The following is an 11,430-nucleotide window of genomic DNA, read 5'->3' as shown; positions in this document are numbered from 1 at the left end:
GTTGGGAAGGAAAAAGCGCGAACCGGCGAAGTTCAATATTCCCCTGGATATTAATTCAACACCTTTGTTATTTTTTTATTGTTTTAGGAGAGGGGCGGACCTATATAAAAAAAACCCAATCCTTTATTGTTAACACCGGTTTCTGGGACCCGGTGGAAAGGAATGTTTCTTTTTTCTTTCGCCATTAAGTTGGTTATAAGATTTTCCCTGGCAAATTGATTTTGGGGTTGGTGTGAAAACCAAATTTTAGAGGTAATGGGCTCCTGGGAATGGACACGGTAAGGTTTAATTTTATAGTAAAAAGTCCAATTCGTCGTACCGAATAGGGTACTTGTTTTTTTCTTTTGACGTCGGCAAGGATGAAAGTCAGATATTAATTTTTTTATTTGGAGGTTATGGAAGAGAATAAAAAATCGAAACCCCGAAATTAATTTGTGCTTAAGTGAATAATACATAGAAAATTATTTATGACGCTGAAATATTTGATTAATGCCAAAGAATTGTATAGAACTAAATACTCAGAATTACGATGTCAAAAGACATTCATTTGAAAAGAAAAAAAAATATCAGTAAAAAGAAATCTACATCGATTCGAAATTTAATTCTTATAAATATCCAAGATTAAATTATCATTTTTAATCGATCTTGTGATCTTAACTTTTGAATATAATACTTATCTTATCTTATCTTATCTTATCTTTAAAATTAATTTCATATTATTTATTGGGTTACAAAAACTAGAAATTGAAAAAAACAACATTAAAGATATAAAAGATATATCCATATTAAAAAAATTTACGAAATTAGATATAATAACTACCAGAAGCTAAGATAAAGATTGTTTCAGTTAGAAATATCAAATAGTAAAAAATAAAAGAAACATTACAACCAAAATAAATTAAATACCAGAATCAGTTAGTCTAATCTACTGTAGCCGTTCTTTTATTATAAATATTTTTTTTTATTTTAACCTACCTACGTCTTTCTTTTGACAAGAGAATTTAAAATTATTTTACATTCATTTTATTATTAATAAACAAGAGTCTTTCTTTATATTCAAAATGGTTTCTACAAATTCCAAAAATACTGTCCTTTCTTTATTTTCTGCTTTAACTTTAAGTGGTTTAGTTTCAAGTGCTCCTGTCGCCGCTCCTGCTTTAAGCGATGAGGTACACCATAAGCATGGTCACGTTGATAAGCGCTCAGGAACTTGTCAATTTCCAAATTATGATGGTATGGTTGCTGTCCAAACTCAAGGATCAAATGCTGGTTGGGCTATGCACAGTGACCAACAGTGTACCTTTGGATCTTGGTGTCCATATGCCTGTAAACCTGGTCAATTAATGGGTCAATGGGATCCATCTGTCACTAGTTATTCTTACCCAGGTTCTCAATATGGTGGTTTATATTGTGACAATAATGGTATTTTACAAACTCCAGACAGTAGTAAAGCTTATTGTTATGAAGGTGCCGGTACTGTGCTTGCTAAGAATACCGCTAGTGGAGGTAACGTTGCCTTTTGTCAAACTGTATTACCAGGTAACGAGGAAATGTTAATTCCAACTGATATTAGTTCAGGTGGTTCTCAAACCTTAGCTGTGCCAGGTCCAGAATATTGGGCAGGTACTGCTTCTCATTTCTATGTTAACCCACCGGGTGTCAGTGTTGATGACGGTTGTAAATGGGGTAGTACTTCTAACCCATGGGGTAACTGGTCACCATATGTAGCAGGTGCTAACATCGATGCCAACAAGAACACATATGTTAAGATTGGTTGGAATCCAGTATATTTAGAAGCCACATCACCATTCAAAGATAGTAAACCATCATTTGGTATTCGTATCACTTGTGATGATGAATCTCAATGTGATGGTTTGCCATGTTCTATCGATCCTAATTCCCAAAGTATTAACGGTGTCAACTCCGCATCAGCTACTGATGGTGCTGGTGGAGCCGGGTTCTGTGTTGTTACAGCTAAGAATGGTGCCAAAGCCAACATTGAAATCTTTTAAATTCCTCCAATTATTGCATTACTATTACTAAATGTCTTTTCTATTCCTAATCTTTTTTTTCCCCTTTGTTTGCGGTAATTTTTCAAGTTACTGATTTCAAGTCTTTCGACTAAATAAAAGAAGAAAAAAAATAAATTAAGGAAGCCGCTTATGATTTATACCACTATTTTTGTTCATTTCATTACCATATTTCCATCATTTCATTATCAAACTAGAGATACCCTTTTCCCAGTATTTTTATATTGGTTGTTACTATATATACATGTGTACTATTTATATTTACTTATTTTTTTAAAAAATTCTTTTTTATCCAAGTATTATTTCATCTTTGTTATTTTGTTTCCTATCCATTGCAATTCAACATAGGAATTGGGATAAAAGATTAAGCTAACGAATAGATTATTTTTTCATACCTGAAAATTCTTGTGGTGACAGGTTTATTGGTTGTGCACCAATCTTGTCCATCTCTTCTTTAAATTTTAATTTTTTATAGTCTGATATTCTTTTATCTTTGAAATACGATATCCAAGATTTTGCACAATCTTTTTCAAAATTCGATTCTTCAATATTACAGTTTTTTTTAATAATATCTTTATTTTTCTTATCATTTGCATCGATTATATCGACATTATCCAGACATTTGAAAAACAAATCTCTTGATTCCCAACATTGTTCACGTTGTTGTCTGTTGGCAACAGGTGCGTCATCATCACCATTACCTGAAAACCAATTGAGTAAACCCATTATTTACTATAACTTGAGATTATTGTCTATAACTCTGTTTCTTACTGTTATGGTTGTTCTAATAGTAGTCCCAATATCAGTTGACCTAGAATACTCCAAACAAGCAAAAAAACAACAACAAAACAAAATAATAATTTCAAAACCAAAATCAAATTATCTTCAGCTTAAGCTTAAATAAAGTACAGAAACGTATTTTGAAACCAGAAAGAGTGAGTAAATTATACCAACCACCAAAGTATCCTAAAAAAATAAGGGGGGGGGGGAGAGGGGAGGTAAAACAAGGAATAATAATACTGGTAAGAATGAATTGAACAGAATATAATTGAATATATCAATCAATCGATCAGAGCTCGCTTTATTATCCTAATTTGATAACGTTTATTGTAGTCAGTTAGGTATTTAGAAACAAATTTGAATCTAAACAAATAAATGTCAATTTTTGGTAATTATCCCTTTAAATTCTATAAATCGATCAACTCCAATAAATTAGATGAATTCAACAAACAATGAATATAAAAGAACCCATATATTCACAATCAATGATGATGGTATGTAAATTACAATGACCACCTCTTTTTAAAAAATTGGCTTTTTTCGTTTTAATTTCCTCTTCACAGGTATAGCTTCAGTTTTAACTCAACTAAATGCAATTAATTTCGTTGATAAGAACTTTGTGTGTAGCAAATGCAAAGACAGGATAAGGGGATTGATTGAGATGGAATTAATGTCAAAATATGGATTTGATAATTCTGTCTCAATGAATGCGAGGTAAGTATGTCTCATTCATTACTCAAGCTTAAAGAAACCAAACAAAAATAATAAAAGTGGAGTCACAAGAGATTTGGTAGTAGAACTTCCAAAGTGTGTGTAAAAGTGATAGCAATTAGGACAAACAGTTAGGTTAAGATACTAATGTATGATTTTAGCTGAGCTCAAGTAAATTTTATTTTTTTTGCTCGATGATGAAGAAAAACATAATTTCTATGGTAATTGAATGTAGAACACGTGGGCCGGGTAAACTGGAACTGGATTTGTTTTAAGTCTGGTTCTCATAATCAATCTCTTTTATCAATTAGTTCAGTCTTTATCGTGTATGAGATAGAATAATACACTGGAAGAAAAAAAAATTAAAAGGTCAAGAAAAAATACAGTGGTGGGTAACGAAATGGATCGGATACATTCATTATCGGTGGTGGTGGTGGTGGTGGAATTCGTGCAAGGACATAATAATTAAACCAAAAGAAAACCAAACAAACAAAAAATTCAACAAAAACTCTTCGGAGACAGGTGGGTAGAGTTCTGGTACTGTATTTATAATATTAGTATTCTGTCTATTAAACCCGAGTGTTGTACGTCAGTTTTATTGTTTTTGAAGGTACATCAAATTATGATAAACCATTCTTTTTGTTGGATTTTCCCACAACAAATTTTTCAGATTTTCGTTGGATCGAACGGAGTTAACCGGCCGACTACTACTGCTTCTTACGCACAAGATAGGAAGGAAAGGAAAAAGCTGACGGGAGTCGGCAAGTACCACAAAGATAAGAGTTATTCCTTCCCCTCCCTCACGCCCCAGAAATTGCTATCGATACGTTACTAATTTGAACTCATTTTTCTGTGTACAGCCAAGTTTCTTGAAACAAACTGGCTTACACGACCTTTTCAAAGATGCTGACAGCAGCAATTACACGCACGCACACACACGAACAAACATAATTAGAAGACCAACAAAGTTTTTTTTTGTTCCGTCTTTACCCGCCGTACCAATCAATCACAAACATAGATCAAACCTTAATCAATCCACACAACGAAATATCCCAGAGATCAGAGTAGACCATACAGCGAAATCACTGCAATCACCTGGTCTATGGTCTATATCTCAAAGATATATCTCTGATTTCCTCTATTCCACATCCAACTTTCGGGTTCCGCTATGCTATGGTCATGATTATGATTATGATTATGATTATGATTATGATTATGATAATACTTTGTTTCTATTATGCCAATAAGTTCGATATTAAGTTGCTGTTGCTGTTGCTGTTGCTGTTGTTGTAGCGTTTCATCGAATCAATTAACCTTATCAATTGCAATTGATTTGACCACTTCTAAGAGGAATCCACAATTTGAGCAAAAGAACATACGAATTAGCTCTCTATCTCTCACGCACTCTCTCTCTCTCTCCTCTAACCATCATCACATTACATTATACCCTGTTTTCTTCTTTTATTTTCATACCCGCTACTGTTACATTAGTTTTTTTATTCCTCAAAAACGAAGGGAAAAAAAACAAAAAAACAAAAAAATAAAAATTAAACAACATAAATTCCGCATGCTGCCCACTACAAGTGTGTACCTCTTTTAAAAATCTGTGTCTGTGTATCTGTTTATCTGTTGTGGTTTCTGGCCTTGTATCGGAACCTTCCTATAAGTTGGGTTTTTTTTTGGCTTTTCGGTTTTTTTTGGCTTTTCGTTTTTGGTTTTTGGTTTTTGGTTTTGGTTCGCCTTGTTTGTCCGGGTCTATCTGTCTGTTTCTGATTAATCTTCCCATTCATTCAGTCAAAAAACAGTTACTACTGCTGTTGCTCTCATTACATTTTGCATTTTTGGAATTTCGGGTATGTTCAATTTATATTGTAGTACCCATATCCCATATACATGACAATATCATTATAGTACTATACTATACTATACCATATTAAAACTTAACCTTATTTTCTCCCGTCGCCTTCTTTTTTTACGTGGTTTTTGCTTTGCTTCTTCTAGTTTGCTATCGCAATTATCTATCAATTACCAATTCCCACCTATAACAGATTTTGTTCTCTCTCATTTTAATCAATCGATAAATCAATCAATCTATGAATCAATCAATCAATGAATCGATTCATAGATTGATTGAAGGACTAATTCATTAAGTGATCACATCATGCCCATTCATTATTCACACAACTGCTACTACACCGGAAACAAAAACAAAAACAATATTATAAACTAAAAATTATAAACCCAAGAAACTAAACTAAACTAAACTAAAATAAAATAAAATAAAAATTTTCTTATTTGTTTTAGTTTTCTAATTATTTAATATCTTGCTAAGAACAAGAAGATTTGCTATTTAAATTTCGTTCTATCTTCTTCTCCCTCTCCCCTTCTCCCCCTTCTTCTTCCTCTTTTTCTTCTCCCTTTCAATTGCTATTATCAACTATTACTATATTATATCGCTTCTTGCTTATCCCAAATTTTCCTTGTTCCTTTACTATAAATACTTTTACTCTTTGAGATTAAGGCAACTACTCACCACTTTTTGCAAAAACGTTATACCAACTAGTTATCTGTTTTTTCAATACTCTCATATAAGAGACACACTGAGACAAAAAAAAGAATTATAAAAAATTTAATATTCACTCACACTACTCTCATAATATTATTATCATTTTAGGCTATTTGGCAACTTTTACTAATCGAAATCAACAACTTCAAGCATCATAATTTTTTGAATCATCACTATGGTAGAACAATTCTCAACTATCGTCGGCAAACCTGCCAACGCTCGTGAAACTGCACCAAGAATCACTAGCTCTCAAAAACAAATTATAGATAGACCTGTCGGATACTCTTGTTCAACTGTCTATGAATATTTACTAGAGGCTTTCGAAAAAGGTGGTAACAGAAAGGCAATGGGTTGGAGAGATATTATAGAGATTCATGATGAAAAAAAAATCATTAAAAAAAAAGTAGATGGTAAAGATGTAGAAGTCGAAAAAGTTTGGAATTTCTACGAATTATCAGATTATAAATATACCACTTACGATAAATTAACAGAATTAATGCATAACATCGGTAGAGGTTTGGTTAAAATCGGTTTAAAACCAAGTTCTGAAGATAAACTACACATTTACGCCTCTACTTCTCGTTACTGGATGCAAATGTTCACAGGTTCCCAATCTCAAGGTATCCCTGTGGTTACCGCTTACGATACTTTGGGTGAAAGCGGTTTAACTCATTCCCTAGTGCAAACAGAATCAGTAGCTATCTTCACTGATAACGCTTTGTTGAAAACTTTGATCAATCCACTACAAAAGGCCGACAACATTAAATATATCATCTACTCTGAAAAATTAGATCCAAATGATAAAAGACATGGCGGTAAATTATATGATGAAGCTAAGAAGGCCTTAGATAAATTGAAGGAAGTCAGACCTGACATTAAATTTTACTATTTTAATGAAATAGTTAAATTAGGTCAAAACGCAAAGGATGAAATTTCTCCAAGCCCACCAAAACCTGAAGATATCTCTTGTATCATGTACACCTCAGGTACTACCGGTGATCCAAAGGGTGTAACTTTAACTCATAGCAATTTGGTCGCAGGTTGCGCTGGTGTCAGTGAAACTGTTTATGGTGTCGTTGGTAAACAAGATCGTGTTATTGCATTCTTACCTTTAGCTCATATCTTCGAATTAGCTTTCGAATTGGTCACTTTTTACTGGGGTGCCATCTTGGGTTATGCTAACGTTAAAACAATCTCCTCAACTTCAGTTCGTAATTGTCAAGGTGACATGCAAACATTTAAACCAACAATTATGGTTGGTGTTGCTGCCGTTTTTGAAATGATCAAAAAGGGTATCATTAGTCAATTGGGTCATGTATCTAAATTGAAGCAAAAATTATTCTGGATGGCTTACAGTTCTAAACTAAATGGTATCCCAGGTAGTGGTATCTTGGCCAACATTGCTTTCAAAAAAGTTAAGGAAGCTACTGGTGGTCAATTAAGATTTGTCTTGAACGGTGGTTCTCCAATCAGTATGGATACTCAACAATTCATCACTACAGTTATCTGTCCATTGTTGATTGGTTACGGTTTAACTGAAACCTGTGCCAATGGTTGTGTCTTGAAACCTGATCATTACAGATTCGGTGTCACTGGTGACTTGGCCGCTTCTGTAACCATCAAGTTGGTCGATGTTGAAGAATTGAACTATTTTGCCAAAAATAATCAAGGTGAAATTTGGATTAAGGGTGGCTGTGTTTTAAAAGAATATTATAAAAATCCAAAAGAAACCGCTGACGCCATTACTGAAGATGGTTGGTTCAAGACTGGTGATATTGCCGAATGGACTAGAGAAGGTCATTTGAAGATTATTGATAGAAAGAAGAATTTAGTTAAGACAGCTAATGGTGAATATATTGCATTAGAAAAATTAGAATCTGTTTACAGATCAAACAAATATGTTATGAACATCTGTGTTTATGCTGATCAAAATAAGGTCAAGCCTGTTGGTATAATTGTCCCAAACTTGGCCCCATTAGCCCAATTAGCTAAAGACTTGAAAATCCTAAAGGCTAACGAAGACGTTGAATCATATTTGGATAACAAGAAATTGAGAAGAGCTGTTTTGGATGACATGTTGCACACAGCTAGATCTCAAGGATTAAATGGTATTGAATTATTACAAGGTGTTGTCTTCTTCGATGGTGAATGGACTCCACAAAATGGTTATGTCACTTCTGCTCAAAAGCTAAAGAGAAAGGTTATTTTGGAAGTTGTCCAAAAACAAGTCGACCAAATTTACTCCGCCAATTGAAGGGAACAATAGCAATTGGTATTTGCTTGCATTAACTGACAATAATAGACTAATATTAAAGAATCTGAAACGTTTCTTTTGAATACTGCATATATTTTTAAAGCATACATTATTAACTCCTAATTTAATTTGTTTATTATTATTTTTGGTATTAGTTTTTTTATCATCACTTTTTTTACAAACTTCTTATTAGGCCATTTTTTGTATTTATCCCATATGGCTATGATATTTCCTAACAAGAGATTTAATTTTAATAGTATTTAGATTATGTAATTTTACAAAAAAAATTAATCAATTTTAAAAATTCCAAGATTACTAACTAGTATCTAATAAGATAATAATTTTCCAAAGTTAAATATTTCTCCCGGGTATGAAACTACAGGCTATTACGATATCAAATAGCTGAGCGATTAGACGGGATTTTGACTCTATGACTTCTATATAACAAACGTACTAAATGCATCAGAAATATTTCCTGAATCTATGACTATGAATTATCAGAAAATCTTTGAAACATACTTCAATAGGACAAATAGAATATTAGCATAACATTCCAATTACCTTAGTTCTCCAAAGCATCGAAGATACCTAGCGGATATATTAAATCAATTGTCAATCTACATAAATAATATTCCTGAGACAAAGGAACCAGAATCTTAGCAATCCAAATCAAAAGCAATATTTGAAAAAATCAATTTAAACTACCTATTATCTATAAGATACCTATACGTGCAAATGGGATACCACACTATATGGAAGTGAAACGTGTGTAATAATATCCAATTCATCACAGCATCTTATGAACTGAAAACAAAAACCTCGTCCAAAAAACTTGATCGAGTAGTTAACAGCGATAATAGAGAAATCTTCATAAAATTTCCAAATTAAACATGCACTTCAAAATATATTACTAAATACTCATGGTAACTTTATTACAGTATAATCATCCATATATACAGAAAATTGATATAAATAGATATACCAGTGAATCTCGATGATAAAAATTTGAAAATTGGTAATTAGAATTAAAATACTACTTAAAATTTGGAACTATTTAGAAATATTTTCGATAAAAATTTTCGATGAAATATCCAAAATTCACATTATTCTAAAAATATTAAATTCCAATATAATCAGACATTGTAATTGCATCATCAATGGTTATTTGTATAAAATATAACCAAAGCAAAAACTAATTCAAAATAAATTAATCCAGAAAAGTAGCCATTAACTTTCGAATTTATTTTAAATTTTGCTTGCTCTTTATATACTAAACTAATTTCGAATTAAAAAAGAAATAAAGTGAAAAAAATCAATTAATTTCAAAAATTACCCGAATAAGAAAAATCTTTAAATCGAGGGCATTATCAGATAATACAAACGTGATGAGAACAAGTTTTAATGATATTAATGAACAAGTTGATGAGATATATGTATACTACAACTTTCAACTTTTGTTAAATATAATTTGAGTGTCAGTGAAGAGTGGACTTTGGTGTCATATTATGTCTGGAAGCGGTTCTGGGTTCAAAAATCCGGATTTAAGTGTTTATGTGGGTAACATCGATCCTAGTATAACCAAAGAATTATTATATGAATTATTTGTGCAAATAAGTCCAATTGCTAAGATCAATTACCCCAAGGATAAAGTGTTACAGACACATCAGGGTTATGCATTTATAGATTTCTATACTGAGGAAGATGCAAATTATGCCATTCAAGCATTCAATAATAACGTGCAGTTAAATAATAGGGTATTGAAAGTTCGTAAGACAAACAATAATATTTCTTCTAAATCTAGTACCAACTTGTCACAAGCTACCTCAGTTACACCGTACGCTAAGATTTTCGTGAAGAATTTAGATTCTTCTGTTGATGTTGCATACTTATCCAAACTTTTCAAAAAGTTTGGTTCCTTAGCTAGAGAATCTGAGATCTTCCATTTATCTAACGGTGAACTGCGTTGTGCATATGTGTATTTTAAAGATTATGAAAAGGCTGATGAGGCAATCAAGTCTTTAGACGGACAGCTTGTTACAAACAAAAGGATTAATATCGAGTACGCATTCAAAGAGAATGGTGACAAAAAGGCAAAGTACGGAGAAGATGTGGATAGATTATTAAATAAAGAAGCTATTAAGAATGGATTGATAAAGTAGAGGAATTCTATAGTATAATATTTGTCTTTAATCTGCACGTTTCCAATTCAAAGGTACAATGTTGAGAATCGGAATACAGTTAGTTATTTCCGCTACGTATGCTTTTTCCACTTTAAATGGTTAAGATATCATCTCATGCTTTTAATTACTAGCACAAGATATACGATAATCGAATATATGAATATTACGATTGCTATAGAACCATTATATCGGGTATCATTAGTGCGCCCATAGGGAGCGCTAATTTGAGTAATATTTTCTAATGAAGTGAGTGAGCATTGCAGATGTGGATAATTACCTACTATTTTATAGTTATTTTGAAATAATATATATTACTAGTAAAATAGTGGTTATTTTAAATTGAAGCCTACCATTATTTTGGGATATCTGTCTAAAAGGTAAGCCAATATATTCTAACAGTTACGTATCTTCCAAGGAAACCAAAAAATAACGACCCCGGAGAGGATTGAACTCTCGATCTTGCGATTAACAGTCGCACGCCTTAACCAGCTTGGCCACGGAGTCTTTGTTATTGAAAAATTTGTGTTAAATAATAGAAGGATAATCATAATTATGGTATATGTCCGGGTTATAAGATAACCAATGTCACACTAAGGGAGAAGAGACACAAGGGAAATGTAGAGAATCAAAAGTTTGTTGGTTCTTTACAGAATCGTTAATATTAGTAGATTGTTTAGTTCTTTGCAAAGACATTCTTATAAAGTGATATTGATCCGGTGTATAAAGTATAAAATATCCCATGGGATAATATACTGAATAGGGTCCTTAAAATCTTTCAACTTTATATACATGTTAAAATTCTGGAAATCAAAAGAAATACTTCTATTAAAACAATCTTATCCCTTAAAGGAAGAAGTTCCAAAATCTTCCCTCTTAAATTAATTAAGGATGAATTTCGCCTCCAAATTC

General features: G+C 32.2%; 4 protein-coding genes and 1 non-coding gene across 5 annotated transcripts; 3 read left to right on the top strand and 2 right to left on the bottom strand.

Moving 5' to 3' along the window:
• Window positions 1-1,061: 1,061 nt before the first annotated feature.
• On the top strand, window positions 1,062-2,012 carry Kpol_224p4 (uncharacterized protein; the record flags this gene model as incomplete). The annotated part of the gene is made up of 1 exon (XM_001642254.1): window positions 1,062-2,012. One exon carries the CDS (start codon window positions 1,062-1,064, stop codon window positions 2,010-2,012), a length of 951 nt encoding a protein of 316 aa, XP_001642304.1.
• A 399-nt stretch (window positions 2,013-2,411) lies between these two features.
• COA6 (Coa6p) lies at window positions 2,412-2,756 on the bottom strand (the record flags this gene model as incomplete). Its single annotated transcript, XM_001642253.1, has 1 exon — window positions 2,412-2,756. The coding sequence occupies one exon, from the start codon at window positions 2,754-2,756 to the stop codon at window positions 2,412-2,414; it is 345 nt and encodes a 114-aa protein (XP_001642303.1).
• Window positions 2,757-6,262: 3,506 nt separating this feature from the next.
• Window positions 6,263-8,341, top strand: Kpol_224p2 (uncharacterized protein; the record flags this gene model as incomplete). Its single annotated transcript, XM_001642252.1, has 1 exon — window positions 6,263-8,341. One exon carries the CDS (start codon window positions 6,263-6,265, stop codon window positions 8,339-8,341), a length of 2,079 nt encoding a protein of 692 aa, XP_001642302.1.
• Window positions 8,342-9,846: 1,505 nt separating this feature from the next.
• On the top strand, window positions 9,847-10,500 carry HSH49 (U2 snRNP complex subunit HSH49; the record flags this gene model as incomplete). Its single annotated transcript, XM_001642251.1, has 1 exon — window positions 9,847-10,500. The coding sequence occupies one exon, from the start codon at window positions 9,847-9,849 to the stop codon at window positions 10,498-10,500; it is 654 nt and encodes a 217-aa protein (XP_001642301.1).
• A 451-nt stretch (window positions 10,501-10,951) lies between these two features.
• Window positions 10,952-11,025, bottom strand: Kpol_224trna1. The gene has a single exon. It is a non-coding gene; the product is annotated as a tRNA-Asn (tRNA).
• Between the last annotated feature and the right edge of the window lie 405 nt (window positions 11,026-11,430).

The sequence above is a fragment of the Vanderwaltozyma polyspora genome, genomic scaffold, assembly GCF_000150035.1.
Source record: "Vanderwaltozyma polyspora DSM 70294 KpolScaffold224 genomic scaffold, whole genome shotgun sequence".
Lineage (NCBI taxonomy): Eukaryota > Fungi > Ascomycota > Saccharomycetes > Saccharomycetales > Saccharomycetaceae > Vanderwaltozyma > Vanderwaltozyma polyspora.
This window is presented reverse-complemented; position numbering and strand designations above follow the sequence as displayed.